The 18,776-nt window shown below is 55.0% G+C and overlaps 2 protein-coding genes across 5 annotated transcripts in view; one reads left to right on the forward strand and one right to left on the reverse strand.

The window, feature by feature from the left end:
• LOC102062874 (transmembrane protein 263) overlaps positions 1-8,900 on the forward strand; it is a 202,515-nt gene extending 193,615 nt beyond the window's left edge. For both annotated transcript variants that reach the window (XM_074543036.1, XM_005480032.4), the window contains one exon: positions 950-8,900. In XM_074543036.1, coding sequence (XP_074399137.1) covers positions 950-1,236 — 287 coding nt within the window. In that variant the 3' untranslated portion in view covers positions 1,237-8,900. The remainder of the gene's footprint in view (positions 1-949) is intronic.
• Positions 2,988-18,140, reverse strand: CHST1 (carbohydrate sulfotransferase 1). 3 transcript variants are annotated; one of them, XM_014266902.3, is made up of 2 exons: positions 17,842-18,140; positions 2,988-10,317 (listed from the first exon to the last, which is right to left on the reverse strand). In XM_014266902.3, the coding sequence occupies exon 2, from the start codon at positions 10,271-10,273 to the stop codon at positions 9,014-9,016; it is 1,260 nt and encodes a 419-aa protein (XP_014122377.2). In that variant the 5' UTR covers positions 10,274-10,317; positions 17,842-18,140; the 3' UTR covers positions 2,988-9,013. The 3 variants fall into 3 exon arrangements, with proteins under 3 accessions (XP_014122377.2, XP_005480090.2, XP_005480091.2); XM_005480033.4 differs by lacking the exon at positions 17,842-18,140 and adding an exon at positions 17,384-17,643; XM_005480034.4 differs by lacking the exon at positions 17,842-18,140 and adding an exon at positions 17,057-17,335.
• Positions 18,141-18,776: the final 636 nt, after the last annotated feature.

The following is an 18,776-nucleotide window of genomic DNA, read 5'->3' on the forward strand; positions in this document are numbered from 1 at the left end:
CAGAAGTCAGACTATCCAAAATACCTTGGCCCACGAACAGAGCTGCTCTTGCTTTGCTGCCTGCACACCACTTTGTTAGCTGATGCAGAGGGAGAGGGTTGTGTGCAGGCCAGCAGGAGAGTTGTCAGGTTTGAATCCCGTGAGAAGCAGTTCAGAGGCAACCCTTTCCCAAGAAGCGGTTGAGCTGTGAACATTATATCTGCAGTGTTGTGGGCAGGTGTGATGGCAGCTTGGGCGGGTATATCATGCTGGCCTTGATCCAGCTGGCACAGGTAAACCAGCAGTGACACAGTGTAGTAACTTAAGCACTGTCTTAACACTATTAAATACATAGCTGGGATCTCTGGAGGGCTTGTACAACCCGAGGTGACGTTTCTGTCACTGTATCTTTACTGCTGTTTGCTATCTCTGCTCACTCAATTACAGCTCTCGCAGATAAGTCTGTGCTGTGCCTCCATTCCACATCTGACATGAGCCCAGACCTGCTTCCAAACAGATGCTTCTGAGGACCTGCAGGCCACACAAACATCAGCTGTTGCTGTCTGTAGTTCATGCCTCCTGTGCTGGCATTAGTCTTTGTGATTTACTGGCATTAGCCAACACGCATGGGAGGGGAATTGTATCTCTTGTAAAGTGGGATTTGCTGTGCACTGCAGCACAAAGGCTTGCAAATTTGGGGCTGTAACTGACCTGCCTTTTTCCCTTCTCTGTCACACAGGCAATTCTGTTCCCACTCCTACCCTCTCGAAGTCCTTTCCTGCTATGCCATAGGCCTGGATTGCCTTGGTTTCTCCTTCAGGCACCAAGAGGTCTAGGGCTGCAAGGCAAGGCATTATGCACATGAAAGCATGTGCCATGTGCCAGGACAACCATCCTCAGCTGGAAAGGGTGCCCAGGGAGGTCTCCGGCACGACTACTTCTGACATTCCCTTTCTCTCTCTCCCCACAGATGCCAGCAAGGACCACCCACAGCAGCAGGCAGGAGTCATCTGGAGAGTGACAGGCGGCCTATTCAGTATCACCCGGGGAGCTGTGGGGGCCACACTGGGAGGAGTTGCCTGGGTGGGCAGCAAGAGTCTGGAGCTCACCAAAACAGCTGTGACCAGTGTCCCCGCTGCCGGCGTTGGACTGGTGAAGGGCAGCGTCTCAGCGGTGACCGGCGGCGTCGGAGCTGTGGGCAGCGCGGTCGCCAGCAAAGTCCCTTTCACTGCAAAGAAGAAGGACAAGGCTGACTAATCCCTGTCACGGGTCCCTTCCAAAAGATCAACCTGCCCATACTGTCCCCCTACCTGGCACCTCTTTGAGTTGGAACCAGCCGCTTCAGGGAGGCTCGAGCACCCAAGCAGACTCCGGCTGCAGCCTGCTCAGCACCGCCTGCCTAGCTCAGAGCTCACAGAGCCGCTGTCAATGCCTTTCACTCCCATCACCTACTGGGAACCATCTTCACTCTGAGGACTTTAAAGGCGCAGTTGTCTCTGTCTTGTAGTTTCCTTCCTCCCTTCTTTTTTCTTGTAAGCATGGAGGGATGGGAGAAGGCATCAGGCTCCATCTGCCTGGAGATGAAGGGAGTAACAGGGGATGGGGGGGAACTATGCCTGGCTTGAAGTGTGGGTTGTGTAGTCAAATTCAACTTCAACTGGGAAGACAGCCTCTGAAACACCCCTTCCCTCTGGAAGGTGTGTTTGGGAGGTGTGCCTGGCAGAGAACTGCAGAAGTCCCATCGACGGAAAGGAGATATACTGTGAAGAGGGGGAAGCCTTCCTCCTGCCCTGCACCTCTTTTCTTTGCAGGGCCCATCCCCACAAGCTGCTCCCAGTCACTTACTCCCTGGCTGAATTGAACCCTTCAGAGAGGGAACCCTCAAGCTCAGCAGAGCAGCTCTGGGGTGGTGCCACACCACAGCATGATACATCCCAGACCATCAACTTCTGCACAGATTTTCTTGGTGAGAGGGAGGAATATGAAAGCTGCTGTATGTTCCCATTTGAGGAAGGAGCTGTCAGTGGCACTTGCCAGGCCTCTGTGATTTTGCAGTTCAGGCAGTGATGTTCCACAGAGAGACCAGGCCTTTTATTTGACCCTTGAAGTCCTTCCAGTATCCCATTCTGTAACAAGGGCATTTTGTCTCTTGGCCACACTCACACTCCACAGACGTCACTAGTAACCAGGAGCAAGTGTGTTCCCAAATGCCATCCAAATTCTGCTTCAGGGATGGTGGGGAAGCTGAGAGTCTTGCTCTCCCCATGACTCAGCACCCTGGGAGTGGGGGCCTGGGTGTGAGTGGGCTACACCATGTTGGAAAACACTTCCCAAGGGGCTGAGCATGCTCCAACAGCAGTTAGCCTGCACAGGGCACCAGCAACTCCTCTTCTGCACGCTGCTCCTGCGGCCCCAGCCCAGCTCCTCTAAAGGACCATGTTGCACTAAATAGCCCACCCATAGTCGTGCCGCAGAAACCCAGACGCCTGCGTCCATCTGGGAGTCACAGCCATCCTCAGCCTGGCCCCTGATGCTCAAGCGGCCATGTGGCATCGTACAGACACATACAAACACAAACATGCACTCACTCACTCCCTCCAAGGTCCCCTGTAATTCTTGGGATGAAGAAAGCCCCGGGCTCCACCATTAACTCTGCAGCTCCTGTCTTTGGCAGGTGATTTGCCTAGGTCTGTAGGTGTTGGATGCATAGGCGAGGGAAGCAGTGCTTGTGCTGTATTTTATAAACATGCGTGTGTGTTAGCGTGCATGTAAGTCCACAGACATGTCTTCAGCCAGGGAATGAGACCTGTGCCACTGCTGCAGAGGAGTTCACACAGTCATCTTTGGCACTTCCAGAGTATAGTTTTTATATAGGGTCCTGGTCAAAAGAAAAATCATGTTTTAGAGGATGTTTTGCCCTCTGTTGCCCAAGAGCATAGTTTATTGAAACCAAAGGAATGTGAAAAATCCCCTTTCTCCTGTCTATGCTGTTTGTTTTCTCTCAGCCCTATCTTTTGGACGTTGAAGCTAACTTTCTTGATCTTCATTTCCCCTTGGAGGTCGTTGCACTTCCTGACTGCTCTCTTGTGCTTAGGACTTAGACATCAGGGAATATTTAAGTACAACACACATACACCCCCGCCACCATTTTTGCTGAATGTTCTTGAGCTTGTGATGCAGTTTTCGTTCTGACCATTATTAAATCCACATTTTGGGATGTATGTTGCTGTGTCCCCCTGATAATCATGCTGGTGTTAGTCACTCTCCATACCCTTTGCTAGGTAACCTCTGCTTTTTGCAGTGGTAAGAAGCTGCTGATCTCCACAGTTTGCTACTCTTGACAGTATGAGAAAGGTTTGACTTACATTTTTGTTTCTGAAACGGAAGCAGCATTTGGTAGGTGTGTGCATTTCCTCACTTTGTGTCCTTTGTTCTGGTGAAGGCCAAGTTGACCCTGACATGCTGGTTTTGTCTCTGAAGGCAGCGGCTTCACAGAAAGATCAGGCCTTGATGTGTGCCTGTACTTTGCTGGGATGCTCGTGGCAGTTGTCAAGGCCAGAAGAAGTCCTGTCTGTTCTCCCTTTGTCTCAAACGCCCTGCAAAGCTGGAGGACAGTTTGCACTGCATGGATCTCTGCTCACTGCTCTCCCTGAGCACAACTCATCTCTTATTCCAGATCACAGACTGCCTCTGAAGCGAGCTCTAGCCCCAAAGCTGAAAGCTGCTTGTGTGTAACTAGCTGTGTTGTCACCAACCCTCTGAGAAAGATAGCTTCTGGCCATTGGGACAGAAGAGTCTTCTTCCTCAATGTCTCTCCAAGGTCTTGGATGGGAGAAGATAGAATGTAAGAGCCTTCAGCAGCCAGCCCTGGGTGGCTGGTGGGAGGCTGATTGTGCTTTTGGCTAAATAGTGTCTCTTGCTGGGGGAGGCAGTACATCCTGCCCAAGCTGTTGTCTGCAGGGCCTGTGTGTACACAGCAGGCGTGGCAAATGGGATAAAGGTGATGTAAGGAAAGCCACTGGGGCCCTGAGGGTTTCCCATCTTTTTATTTCTTCTCTTCTGTGCATCCTTGCAGGAAATAGAGTAAAGCCTATCATTTGTCTGGAACTGCCATTTCCTTGCAGGATGGCCTGGAGAAGAAGAGATGAGCTGGAGAGGAGAACTCACAGCCTAAATCACTGTTCTTACAGCCCAGCTGAAAGGACAGCTCAGGGACCATGAATAGCAAGAGATCAAATTAGCAGGCAGGGGTAGAAGATTAAATCTACTCCTAAAACAAGGCCTCACACTGCTAAACAGGCATTCAGGAATAAGTGACTCTCCAGGACTCAAAGGCTTTAAGAAAGTCTGTGCTAGGCCTGCTCAGTTCACCATGGTGACCCAGTCCCAGCCTGCTTTTCTGGGCATTTACAGTGCCAGAGCAGAGGGAAAACAGGGTCAGTCTTCCCAGTCTAAAAGTAAAGATGCCTTCTGACAGCTTTGGTTGCAGGACAGTGGGATTTGGATTGGATGGGGAAGCTGTTGGCTCTTGTCAGATGCCCTCTCTTTCCTCCTCCCCCCACTCCAGAGACTCCAGTCACCCAGGCCACCGGTGCAGCCCTTCTCTCACTGCACAGTCATGGTACAAAAACTGTGTTGTGCATAAATCCCATGGCTACTGGATGGGGTAGCTTGGCACAAAATAGGAGGGGGTGGCATCAGGGTAGAGGGAAGGGTTAAAGGGAGTTTATACATAGAAGATGAGGAGAGAGTGGTGTGACAAGAGGACTAGAGGAGTGGGGGAACAAGAAAACAAGGATCATGGCAAGAATTTGTTTCTTAGGACAGGCTTTGAATCAGAAGATGAGTGCAATGGGGTTTGTCCTAGGGAAGAGCACAGAAAGGGGAGTGAATCAATGTGGGTTTTGGTGTGTGGGGGTGGCACATGCCTGGCTTGTGTCCTGCTTCCATAGTAATGATGATTGCTAGCAGTTTCCATTTAGATAAATCAGTGGATGGTTGAAGCATCAGATCAGCTCCCTTCTTATCACCCACCCTTCCCAAATCTCCCTCAGGCTTTTGTCATGATCTCCCCATGATGGGGCTGGGTCTCCCCATGGTGGAGGTGGGATGTGGCCATGTTTGCAGCCCTGTGTCCCACCTTGCCTGGCTGTTCCCCGTGCCTGACAAACATGTCCTGGCTGAAAGGAGACCCACAGGTGCATCCTCTCCTCCCTTGTCCCTGACCTCAGTCTCATTATCCTTTACTTTTTTATCCCTCCCTTAGCTTTTGGTCTTGCCCTTCGATAGAGCTCCCCAAAGCTTTTGGTGAGACCTTCATTAAACATCCACACTCTCAGTGTCTGGGAGGGCAGAGGGTGATTGCCCCTGCAGCTCCCCTGCCTGGGAGAGAAGTGCATGTCTTCCACCCCTCTCTGTCCCCTTGTGTTTTGTATGTGGAAAATCTTAACCCGCTTCTTTTTCTCTGGGTTCCCTTGTTGGCTCTTATCCCTGTGGGTGGGTCATTTCCGTGTCTCCATTGCAAAGTCATCCTTGTAAAAACAACAGCATAAGTGGGAATATGGAGATGGTTAGAAAGAGCCACAGAGCCAGGGCCCAGCTCTGCTCTGTAGGAGCTGAGGAGGCCTTTGGCAATTCAAAACTGTGGCCACACGGTCCTGTGCACAGTGCTGGGCTCCAGAGAACACTTTTGTTCTTTATCATTTCATTGTCTGTAATTGGTTTCCTACTGAATTTGTTTGCTTGGTTTGTTTTGCAGTGTGTTTCTGGGAATATTCTGCATCTCTGTATTTTAATTACAGTAAAATTTGAGGATAAAAACCATGATTATGCTGGCTCTTGTTCCTAGTGGGGGGAAATGAGGAGAGGAAGCACAATTGAAGGAAGATGTTAGAGATTCCTTGGGAAATTAGATCTCTCCCCTAAGGGCTCTCGATGAGGCACCAAGCAAGGCAGAATCTCCATCCCTGCTTAAACTAGGACATAGCTTTCAAGTGTGGTTCAAAAGCCATTTTGCTGCAGGCGCCTTTCCTGATTGGAATGGTAAGAACAGTTTGGATAAGACTTCTAAACTCAATTTTTTGTGTTGGTTTAAAGACCAGTGCATAAGAGAGCTTTCAGGCTGGGGACAGCTGGCCTAGCCCTGAAAGTGGGATCTCAGCAGCTGAAGATGGGAAATTTTGCCTCTACAGCCACTGTTCCTTCAGGCAGGTTTGCATAGCCACTTTTCCCAGCTGAGGAAGCAAATTCTGCTCACAGCAGCCTGCTCGTTCTGCAGGAGATGGGGGTTTGCCATCCCTCCCCAGGGCTGCAGCGAGCCCCCATGGGGCAGCCTGACCCTCTGCTGGCTGGCTGGCAGTGCTGGTGCTGGGGGGCACAGCCAGCAACTCCAGGCACCTCATCTGCTCCACGGGCACTTAACCCAGGGCAGAGCCACGCAGTGCTCCCTGGAAGGCACAGCCCTCAGGGAGGACTGCAGGCCAGTGGCCGGGCAGTGCTGGATCAGCCACAAGACAGGGTGTCCCTTTTACTGGGTCGAGGCCAGGAGCCAACAGCTCAGCATTTGTTAAGTGCTGACAAAAGGATTAATTTAGTAACTAATAACAGGGCAATCAAGCCATTTATTTGGTTGGCATTTTGCTGCCAGCTGCTTGGGAAGAGCAGCACACAGTGCTCCAATAAGGCTGTCTGCAGCCACCTCTGCCACCTGCCCCGTTCCTCTGTCCTCGCTTGCAGACTCAGCCAGGCAGTGTGGCTTGGGAGGCACCAAGCTGGTGGCAGGAGCAGGTTTGGCAATGACAGCTGCGTGAAGACACCTGGGGACATGGTCTCTTCCAGGGGCTCTCCTATGCCCAATGTGGGGTGGGAGATGAGGAAAGTGCCCATCCCACAGCAAGTGCACACTGTGCCCCCATTCCTCCTCCCAGAGCTGGAACCATCCAAGCCTTGCAGACAGCACAGATGAAGTACAGGTGCTGGAACCTTGAGCCCTGAGAAGCTCTCAGGTACTTCACAGCTTCTCACCTTTCCTGCAGCCCAGCTGGTTTGCCACATTAAGCCAAGTCGCAAAACACCACTAACAAGCTGCTCCTCCAGCGGTCTTTTAGGGGTGAAAGGGTGGTGCAAAATCACCTATAGTTACAGCTTTGTCCTGTCTCACTCAGGCAGTGTTTCCTGTCCCCCTGTGTGCAACTGCAGCACCCAGTCTTCTCCCAAGAAAGAGTGAGCAAAAGCTGCTGGGCAGCAGAGCTCAGAAGAGACCTTTGGAGAGAAGACCTTCCCAGGTAGGTGGGCTTTGGGTGGCTCAGACACCTCTGGGCCAGGAGCGGGACCAAAGCTGGGAGTGTGCAGCTGTGAGTAGATGTCATAAATTCTGGTCTCATCTCTCTGTGGGTCACTGCCCTGCCTGGCTCCAGGAGCAACTGGAAAACTGCTGGGCCAGTGTTGTCCTCTGTACCCAGGGGACTGGCCCCAGTGGCTTCCCATCTGCAGCTGCTTGTGGTCTGCAGGACGTGTCTCGACTGTTGGGACTGCACCAGCTGGGTTGGAGGAGCTGGCCAGCTGTTTCATCAGACAGGGATCAAGTAGACCAACAGTGTCTTGTGTAAGGCTTTCAGTGTTCCTGCCCTGCATGCCTGGCTCCCCCATTCAGCAGATTTCTGACCTGCCTGTCATGGTAGTAGCTGGCATGCAGCTGCCAGATAAATGTGGCCATATTAGACGTCCAAACTCAACCAGCCTAGAACGTGCCCATATTTATGTGGCAGCTGCATGCCAGCTACAGCCATGGCATCTGCCCAGCCCATGGGCCCAGATGTCTTGCAGGCAGCAGGCAGCTCATGAAGGAATAATTGCGTATTTCCAGGATCATTTGGTAAGTTCATTTTCATTCTGGCAGTTTCATGACCTGCACCAGAGCACCTTCCCTGTCCTCCAGGGCAGGCCATGCCTGGCATCAGCACTGTCAGACATGGTGGGGGACAGCCTGATAGGAATGGGTTCACTGTGCTGGTGCCATTAGCACTCTGGAGTCAGGCACTCCAGCAAGTCTCATGCCCCCACGCAAACCAGCAAGTTTTCAGGTCAGTAAATAACCGTGGGTTCTTGCTTTTGGCTTAACTGCTTGCATTTTGACACACTTCAGATGCAAACATGCTCACGGCTGGAGGCGGCTGCAGCTCCCTGCCCCCCTGGGGGCTGCGGTGTCCCCTCCCCCAGCCTTGTCCTACCCGCTCCTGGCCTCGCAGGAGGTGGGCAAACCAGGAGATGCTGCTGTTTGCCTGGTGGTGCATCCACCCCAGTGTACTTGCTGAGGTCTTTCAGTTGAAGTTCACCCCCAGGTCAGTTTTATTGCACTTTTATTTACAGAAAACACAGAAATAAAGCATTAAATGTGTTGGGCTTTTACCAAATGACCCAATCGCTTTTTTTTCCTTTTTTTTTCCCTTCCTTTTAGTGGGTTTTTGGCACAAAGAAATATCACAGGTGTTACCAAACAACCATGTAGGAGCAGCTGACCAACTGCCTAGCCCAATAACAGGACTTAAACAGACAGACATGTCGCACTGAGATCAAAAACGAGGAGGTTGTTACACTTTCAGCTTCCAGTCTAACGTGTTCATTTGGGGCAGGGGAAGTTATTCTGGAGGGGATGTCACCATTCATAAATTATATTTATATTTACCTCTTACATTGTAAAAGTAAACAGTGCAAAAGTACAGTACCCCAGACACCCTTCGGTTTGGAAAGCTTGAAGGTTGCTTTATACATTTTGTGTGTTTTGTAAACATTGTTACCCATCCAGAGTTCTAGCTCTTGATTGGAGAGACTCAACTCCTCCTGGCATCCAAAATGTATTGAGGGGCAGCAGTCACTTCCCCTGGACTTGGCCTTTGAGATTCCCGCTCAAGGTTTAGTGCAAATTTTGGAGAGAAAAAGACAAGAGAGAGAAAGAGGGGGAAACAAAAGGAAAGAAAATAAAATAAGGCATCAGTTAGAAACAGTACGCATCAAAACCAGGCCCGTTGGGGCTGCCTTAGGAGAAGGGCAGGAAGTCTCTCTCCTCCACCAGGCTGATGGAGAGGTTCTTCAGCTCCTCCTCGGAGCCAGCAGTTTTGTAGCCGAGCTGTGCCAGCACCTGTTGGCAGGCGTGCTGGGTGAACGCCACGATCTCGTAGGACAGACGGAAGCGCCACTTCTCTGCCGTCGCCGCCGAGTTGCGCACCGTCCCGTACTTGTGTTTGGAGGAGGACCTGTCTCCTCGGGTGTTGTTCTGTATCCAGCGCTCCACATTGCTGTCCATGGGGATGCCCAGGAAATCATAGATCTCCTCAGTCTTTTTCACGGGGTTCCTGGCCAGGTCTTCGTACCGCACCAGCATGTACTTGCCCTTGAGCCACGGTGGCCGGTTGAGGCCGGTGGACACAGAGTTCCAGAAGTCCTCACACACTGTAGTGAGCTGGGTCACGTCCAGGTTGTATGGCTTCCTGCCAGTGCCATCCCAGATCCTCCACAGCCTGTAGGTGTCTCGGAAGGTCTCACTCCGGGATGCCAGGATCCCCCGGGGGTCCCTCACCAGCTGGATGACCTTCAGGTTCAGCCGTGGGTCCTCCACCAGGGCCCGGAGGTCATTGACCTCGGGCACCCGTACGGTTTTGATGGCCACATGGCCGTGCTCTCTGCAGGACTCAGTGGCCAGCGTCAGGTTCAAGGTCCCACACTTTTTCACGCAGTCTCCTTCCTCCAAGTGGAGATCCACAGCTCCCAGGGACTCACATACAGGTGGTGAGCACAGGGCCTTGCTGGCTCCCCTGCGGAAGAGGCGGTCGGTGGTGTGGTTGACAGGCTGGGGCTTGATGTAGTTCTCCAGGAAGTAGAGGTCACAGTCATACAGGCTCCTCAGCAGGTCTCGGCTGGCGCCCAGCATGACCCGCCTGTCTGTCGTACTCTTGCTCTGGGTCAGCTTTGGGATCAGGGTGTACTGGACGTGGTAGAGGGGCTCAAATAAATAGAAGACATCGAAGTGCTGGTTGAACAGCTGCCCGACAAATGAGGAGCCGCTGCGGGTGGTGGCAAGGATAAGAACATGAGTCTTCCTGGAGAGGTTGTACGGGAAAGTGGGATTCTCATCACACAGCCTGTCAGCCACATCAGTGTCCTGGCTCAGGCTGCAGTTCACAGGATTAGGGATGGGGCAGCTGTGGAAGGACTTGGCAGTGAAGGTCCGGATTGCTGTGTACTGGATTGCAATGGATGCCAAGGCTAGGAGGAGTACAGCCTTCCAGGAACATTGCATGGCTGGTCACCTTCATGGAGCTTCTTCGCAGGTCGTCTTGGTGTCTGCAACCCAACAGAGAATTCACAGGTTGAGCAAGGACTGCCAAGTATCCAACTGATGCAGGTACCAACAAATGCCCTCCTAATGTACGTCCATCAGTTATAACCATGTGAATCCCAGTCACACACTGCCGAGCCCCATTTCAGACAAGAAAAATAACAGGCAGAGGCTGGCAAACCTGGAGAAACATGTCCAGCCAGGACTTCAGCTCTGTTCCTTCCAGGCTGTGGGTGTATAAATCTTGTGGGCCCTAGCTCACCCCATGCACTGCAGCCCAGGCAGGGGGATGTTAGAACCTGGCAGTGTCACTGTCTCCATCCAGCTGCTGCAAACTCTCTTCCCCAGCTGCCTTGTGAGTCACTTGTCACTTGGAACCCCAGTGCAGGAGCTGTGGCAGGGAAAGGTCAGGGGATGATGCTATTATGTCTCCATCCATTCTGTCCAGCTGTCAGGATAAGGCATGGCCCATCCAGACCAGCAACCTCCTGCCTGGGAGAGTGGCAGTGTCTCTCCTGGAACTGCAAACCTCTTTGCACAGAGGTCCAACAGCCAGCTCAGTCTGTCAGCCTCTAGGAACAAGTGCAGCCAGAGCTGTGCCCTCAGCAATGAGCTCATGGGGCTGGTAAGATCCTGCTCCACTCTGGGACTCAGGGCTCTCCTATTCTGAGCACTAGAGGGTAAAAACAATACCACAAAGGAGGAAGCATGTGAAACTGCATCTCTTCCATACTCTACTGCCAACCAGGGCAGTAGCCCTTGGCACCAGGGATGGGTGCAAGGAAGAGTGGGGCTGTAGTTGCAAAGAACAACCTCGGTGGTGCTAGCCCTGCCTTGCCGCTGCCCACACATGGGCCAGGGTAGGGGAAACTGAGCAGGACTGTTGGATGGGATGCTCAGGGACCATGACCAGGGGGAGGACCTGTCATTCCAGAGGAGCTGCCACATTGCTGGGAGGGGATGTAACTGTGGTGCTGCTTCAGTATTCCCCCTGTTCACTAACCAAATAATGTTCATGGACTGCCTGCTGCTCTCCACAGCGCAGACATTTCACATCCACACACTTGCCACTGGGGGATCGGGGTGGGGCTGGGAGACGGAACACAGAGGATGCATCCCAGAAACTGCAACAAGCTAAAGCACCTGTGTGTGGGAGACACACCACTATAAGCAATGGTTTTAAAGCTCCTCTGCATCCATCTTCCTTCCATGTCTCTCCTCCCACAATGTGGTACATTCACCTGCCCATCCACCTCCAGCAAACCGAGGGGACAAGACCCAAGTGTATCTGCTCCTCGCCCAGCAGAGCCCACTGTATCATCACTGCCATTGCTTCCTCTTGCCTGCTTTCTGTGGGTCCCCAGGGAGAACAACGTGCTGGCCCCACGCTCATGTTGAGTGCCTGGTCCCCTGCTCAGCACCAGGTCACTGTGGGTGGGACTGTCAGAGCCAGTGTTGCTGCTGCTTGTACAAGGTCTCTGAGGGACAGCAGCGGACCAGTGATGGATTTCAGCATGTGAGGGCTGTTGTAGCACAGAGCACACTGAAATCCCTGATGAGCTTGGGATAGTGCAATGTTCCTGGTGTGTGATCCCTGCAGAGCCCACAGCAGCTGCCACAGTGTGTTGTTCCCATGTCCTCCATATGTTCCACACCCCGGGGAGACCTTGTCAGACAGCAAGTGACACCAGGAGGGCAGCTCAGAGCTGCAGGTGAGTAAAAAAGCCTCGCTTTTTTGAAATTAATATTTTTATTGTTTACTGATTGCCCCAGCTGATTTGTGGAGGCAGGGAGCTTCAGGAACTACCAACTCCAGAGACCTCTCACTGGGAGCAGGGGTTTAGAGCAGGACCCCAGGACAGGGGGGCTGGCACAGCTGTTGCATGCAGCTGCCCACCAGCACTCCCTTTATCTGTGCACTAAGAGCTGTGCTTTCGACCCAAAATGATGCTTTGAATACAGGTTGCTTTCACCTGGACTGCTGCCTGCCAAGGATTGTGGCACATGGCTGGAGGACCGAAGTCAGAGATGCTTGGCTATTGCTGCTGCTGGATTTGTGTTACCCACCCTGCAAAGGGGAAACTCCACCCCAATGTCCACATGGGATATTCTAGCCCTTGGATAAAGTGTTTTCCCAGGTCTGGTAAGGCAGAACAGGACAGGAGAGTCCCTGCTGGGGTCTCCTGGCCCAAGTGACTTCTGCATGCTACCTAGGTGGAAGCTGTAGTGGGAATGCTTTCCTGCTCTCTAGTGATGGCCAACCACACTGCATCCCTCACACAACCTCAACTCCTACTCTTTGCTTCATTGCTGATGGATGCTGGAGCAGGTGAGACTCAGATCGTCCTGGTTATAGCAGAAACCTGCTACCTACCAGCTCCCCAAAACAGGCAAACCAGAGATCAGATGCCTTCTTGGTCCCAATTCTCACCAGATCACTCACTGGCTGTGAGCATTTCAGGTTCTCCACCCACACTGACCCATTCCCCTTTGCAATGTCCCAAGTGGCAGAAGGGAAAAAATGGGGCATTGATTCACCTCCTTGACTGAGCAAATGCTAAACCCCAGCCCAGCTTCAGCCTTTGCTGCCCCTTGACGTGTGCCCTGCCCATCTGCTGAGCTGCAATCAGGGAGGGGAAGGTTTTGGGAGAAGGCTTCCCTCCCTGATGTCTCATCTGTGGCCTTTAAAGCCAGCCAGAGCCTCCTCTCACCTCCCAGCTGGCTCTTCTGCCTCCTCCCACCACTGCCTGTCTCTGAGGGGCTGCAGTTCCTGCTCAATCCTGCCCTGGGCTCCAGGGACAGTGGCCACTGGCAGCTGGGTGCTCTGGAGGAGCTCCCGGGGCAGCAAAAGCACAGGGCAATTGGGAGCTGCCGGGACAACTGAGGATCACTTTTACTCCCACTGCCCCTGTTCATCCATCAGACAGAGCCAGGCTGGTGTGAGCACCTGCCAAGGAGGAGCTGTGCTGGGCTCTACGTGGCTCAGAGGGGCCGGCTGAGCAGTGGCTGCAGCCACCATGCCCCAGGAGGATGTGTCCTGCACACAGGCACAGCAGGACAGCTGCTTGCACTCCCATTCCCACCCTGAGGAACTTTCTTCTTAAACTGGCCTGATAGCCAGGGCTGGCAGCTCAGACAGCAGCTGAGAGAGGGCCATGCCCACACGGAGCTGCATCTGAGAGTCCTGTGTGAGGCATGGAATGTTTTGGCTCCTCAGCCCCTGACATGGGAGTCACTGGATATGCTGGCCTCCTAGATGGTTCTGTGCTAGAAGTGTTCTCGAAATCACCCTCTGCTCTGTCTCCAGCTCAGCTCCACCAAAGATGATGAGCAAATGCAGCCCCAAGGCGGGGAGCCAAGTTCAGTGTGTCCCTCCAGGGAGTTGGGACTATGAGATGGAGCATGGGGTGGGGGTACATCACTCACACCTTCCCGCCCCTGGCACTGCTGGTACTGCAAGGGGCCTGCCAGAAGGTACATGAGCTCTTTTGGGACTCTGCTGGGGCTACCACTGCCCCTTTCCCAACCCTAACCCCCTTGTGGTCACAGCACGACAGATGCTGCCTTGCCTGCATCTCTGCGCAGCTGCCTGCAGTCGCACTGGGACCAGGCTGTCCACAAGGGATACACAGCATCCGGCAACCGGCTCTAAGTGCAGCAGGAGGCCAGCCAGGGCCTGGCACAGGGACAGCAGCATTGTCTGTGTGAAGAGGAAGGTACTGAGCCTTTCCTCTCCCCTGCCCCACTTCCCGCAGCCTTGAGCCCAGAGGAAGGGAAAGGATGGGCGCAGGCAGCGGAACCTCCCCCACCCCGTGCACCTGCCAATGGTAGTGGATGCGTAATCAACTGCCTTCCTCTTCCTCCTCCTCCTCTGCTGACTCCCAGCACTGCTCTGAAGGAGATGAGCAGGCAAGAAGCCAGCAAGACGGCCCCGGAGTGCCGTGGAGATCGGAGGTGATGAATTAAGCTGAATGGCATCTGTGAGTCACCGGTGCGGTGCGGGGAGCAGTGAATGCGGCCGGCCAGCCATGGTGCGGCAGGCGCCGGGAGCTCCTGTTTTGGGCATGGTCTCCCTAGGTTTGATGGGAATTACCTGCTTTTGGAGCCATGCAGCCAGGCCGTGGCACTGAATGCTGCACTAGCAGCTGAGTTCAGGCGCTGCCAGGCAGTCTGGAGTCCATGGGGAAGTTGCAGGGGTCAGTACCTCTCACAGGTCTGCTCCGCTCCAAAAGCAGCTAGGTGTACTGCAGGGCAGTGTCTCATGGCACTGTGGCACTCTCATCCTCATAGGGCACTCCCACAGCATCTCTACATGGGCAGCTGCCTTGACTCCTGCCCCAAGCCTTCCCTGAAATTCCCTTGCTCCCTGGAGTTGGCCATGTTCAGGCAACTCAGAAGTGACAGCAGCGTTATGCAGGAGCCCTTGCAGTTACTGCTACTGCTGTCCTGAAGGCTCTCTCACAGGGCAGTCATAAGAACCCTACTCTTTTTGGTTGCCTTCCAGGCTGTCCCCCTCTCTCACCAGCTCCCCAGAAGCTGTACCCTCAGCCTGGCTGGGCTCATCCTGAGCTCCCTTTCCACTGTCAGGGAAACCTCTCTGCTTCCCCATGGCAGGAAGGAAGGGAAAAGGGAGCTGAAGGTGGTGTGAGGGTCTGTGCAACAGACATGCCTGCTCCAGCCTTTGTAAAAGCCCTGGCACACTGGAGGAGTGCCTGAGCCTTGCCAGTTCTTCCCGCAGGCCTGCCTGGTGCCAGTCCAGCTACCGGCACCCTCTACCCCCAAAACCCATTCCCGCCAGCAAGGCTGTTTCCATGGAAACGGCAGAGTGACTCAGGACTTTGGGACCAGCTGGAAAACACAACTGTGAGCAGTGATCGCCTGAGAAGCGCCAGGCCAGGGTCTCAGTGCCAGGGAGAGGGGTGGATGGCTGCAGGAGTGGGCAGGGCTGCCTGCCCACCTGCCCACACGCTGGGCACAGGCACACTGGCACAGAGGGGCACACCCTGCGCAAGGCCGTGGGTTGTAAGGCAAAACCCCTCTCCTGACACAAGTGAGACTGCAGCAGGCTCATCAGGGGACGCATCCCAAAATGTGACTCATGGCAGACAACCCCTCTTCCCCCTTTCCCTTCCCCCACCCAGAGACTCATGCACGCATAGTCACCCAGAGAATTCACAGCACCAACTTCAGCACCTGCTCAGCCCTGCACCTGCACCTCTGTCCCCTGCCCAGCATGTAACTCCCCTGCATGCCGTGCCCAGAGCAGTACGGCTTGTTGAGGGCTGCTGGAGGGGACAAGTGGCAGCCAGCACCCTGCGGTGCCCCCCTGCCCAGCCAGCAGCTCCCTCCTGCAGCCACTCCTCCCCTCCTCACCACCCAGGCACCAAAGTTAAGTCGCAGGTTTGCAAAACAACTCTCAGCCAGTGACCCACTGGCAAAGGCCCTAACACATGCCAGTATTCTGCCACTGAGCAAAGAGTTTATCCTGAACAACAACATCGTGGCCACCGAGGCAGGGAAGACAGGCTTCTGGTGGGGTGCAAGCACCCACTTGGTCGCAGTGGCTTAGTCACGCTGTTGGCTCTGCAAAGGCTGGCGGACACCAAACACGCCTGTGGGCCACCCAGCCTGGGCTGCACCCCACCACTCCCCAGAGGAAAGAGAGACCACTGAGAAAAGGCAGCACTGAGCTGTCCCCGATCCCCTGCTTGACTCTGGGCACCACCACAGACACGTGAACAGGGCTGGTCTCTGCCCCCAAGCCTCCCCCTCAGCAAGCCCCACCAACATGAGATCCTGACGTGGTGGAAATGAATTCTCAGCCTTGCCTCCTCTTCAGCCATACAGGATTAGAGCTTCCCTACAGTCACAGCTCCAAATGCCAGCTGGGACTCGTGCCCGCCACCTTCCTTGGGTGCCTCACCGTGTGCCAAGCGGAGGTGCTTCGTGCCCCCTTCATTCTGCTCTTGCATTCATCACCTCCTGGAGCACTTTTCTTATGATAAGGCACAGGACTCCTGCGTTCAAAGCCATCCTGGCATGTCCCCCGTTCCCCTACCTCTGTTCTTCCTCTGCATTTCAGAGGGACCGACAGATCCTATAACACCAGAAGATTACTGCCCACTTTGACCAGCACTTAAACAGCGCAGGACTTTCAACAGAGAATCAGTGTCTTTCCTACTGGCACACAGCATACACATTTTCAGTTAATTAATCACTCTCAAGTAATGCCAACCAACCCCAGCCGGTCCCAGAGTTTTCTTATCACAACATCCACCTGTGTCTGTTTATCCCTCATCCGCTGAACTGCATCTGCCTGTTCCCGAGGATGCGAACGCCTCGGTAAACCAAATACAGGGGGTTTTGTGCTCTCCACCTTCCCCTGAGCCAAGCACCAGCCTGCTCACTCCCAGAGCACTCCCTGGCAGGAGCTGGGAAGGCTCTTTTGGGATGAACGCGCTCATTCACCACCTCAAAACACTCTTTTTGCAACGTCCCTAACCTACGGCCGCGTCAAGAGCCCAAATCTCGAACCGCACAGCTTTCCCGTAGGATTTCTCCATGCTATGGCGTGCTTGCACCCCACTCTGCGAGGTCTCCTCGTCAGCCTGCGCCCTCACGGCAGGTTTCTCAGACCGCCGGGAGGTCTGACAGCAAACGCCTGGGCATTTGCTCCGCCGGCTGGCGCGGCTACGCGGCCGGGCAGGGCATCTGGCCTCCGTGTGCCACCGGGGTCTTACTCACTTGCTCCAGGCGCAGCTCCTCGCCCAGCAGCAGCCCAAGTTTCGCGGCAGCTCGTTCCCCCGGGGGTCTGGGGCCAGCGCTGCTGTGCCCCAGCCGCTAAGGCGGCCCCGGGCGGCGGCTCCCCCTGGGCGCTCGCAGCCCGGGCCGGGGTCCCGCCGCAGCCAGGCTGGGCACCAGCGGGAAAAGTCCTTCCCGCCGCTGCGGGCGACGTCGCGCTGCCTTGGAAAGTTGGTGGCGCGGAAAGGGTTACGAGAGAGCCCCAGCCCGCCGGCCCCGGGCACTCCCGCCGATCTGCGCCGCTCTCCCCCCACCGCCGGCGCCCCTTACCTGGCGGAACGCCCCGGCGGGCTGCCCCCCGCATCCCCGGCCGCGGATCCTGGGGCGGGGGACGCCGAGCCCGGCCCAGCCCGGCCCGGCCCGGGGGCGGCAGCCGGCGGAGCTCAGCGGGCGGCGCTGCGGGGGCTCATCCCTGCCCGCGCTGCCGCCCTGCCCGGCCCTGCCCTGCCCTGCCCGCGCGGGCACCCGCTGAGCGGGGCCGCCTCTCCACGCCCTCCGCGCCGGGCGAGGGGCGGGCGGCGAGGGGGCTGCGCCGCTTCCCTCCCTCCCTCCTTCCCTCCCTCCCTTCCTTCCTCCCTCGGGCCGGCAGCACGCACGGGCGCACGCAGCACAGCGCCAGGCACCGGCTCCGGCAGAGCCTCCGCTCCGCTCCGCGCAGCCCGCTCACCCCAGCCCGGCCGCGGGGCCCCTGGCTTTGCCGGGAAGGAAACTCCCTTTTCTTTATTTACCTCCCCGAGGCGCCCGGTCGGAGCGGCCAGAGCCCCTCCCGTCGCGAGTCGGGAGGGGGCCCGGTGAGATGTGTCCCCCAGGCTGGGTGCTGACAGGGACAGGCGATCCCTGCGGCCCGGCTGGACGCGGGGCAGCGGGACCCTCACCCCCTCCGCTCGCCCCACTGCGGCCCCTCGGGCCCTGACGGACTCAGTAGTGACGATGGTGCACATTCATCCCCTTGTTTTTCGGTGGCCTTTGCTCATCAGAAACAATGTCGTCATGGGGTCTGGTTCTCCAGCGCCAGGAATCCTCCCTGTGCCGCCTAAATCAGGGCTCACCGCCACAGGCAGAGTCCAAAAACATCCTCAGTGGTGCTAGTGCAAAAATACTGGCAGGTGATGGCACCTTCCCACCATCCATCCCACCTCGGAAGGTGGGCTTTTCCTCTTCCTCGGAAGAGGAAAAGAAGCATGGGAGTGTGTCAGAGCAGCTGAAGTGGCTGTGCTCTGACAGTCACATTCCTCCTTCTGCTTCTGTTCGACCCCTAGAAACAGGTCAGACATTTACTCTTGGCAACTTTTGAATGTTTCCCTCTTATCTAGTGCTTGCCAACTAAACTGCATTTTTAGCAGTTTACCTGCAGCTCTGCTGAAATGGCAGCTGCCAGCAAAAGATAGGTTATGATTCTGGAGATGCAACAATGGATATTCATTTTTTTATATCCCTGTTTTATTTGGGGCGTGTTTGGAGCTGCCTGGGCACTGGGCACAGCAATTTTCTCCTTACATCCACATGAGCAACATCCATCTCCTGAAAAATCCTGAGCTCTGCAAGCAGCTGTCTCCCAGCTCAGGGCTTTCCAAATCTTTACCTCTGACTCTAGGATTTGCAACATGTAACTGTGGGATTACAGGACCAGCATGATCAGCAGCCGCTCAGAACTACACTTGGC

This window comes from Zonotrichia albicollis, chromosome 6, assembly GCF_047830755.1.
Source record: "Zonotrichia albicollis isolate bZonAlb1 chromosome 6, bZonAlb1.hap1, whole genome shotgun sequence".
NCBI classification, from domain to species: Eukaryota; Metazoa; Chordata; class Aves; order Passeriformes; family Passerellidae; genus Zonotrichia; species Zonotrichia albicollis.

What these genes read in the sequence shown, in the direction of transcription:
- CHST1 (XM_014266902.3), bottom strand. Translation starts at nt 10,273, where the DNA reads ATGCAATGTTCCTGGAAGGCTGTACTCCTCCTAGCCTTGGCATCCATT.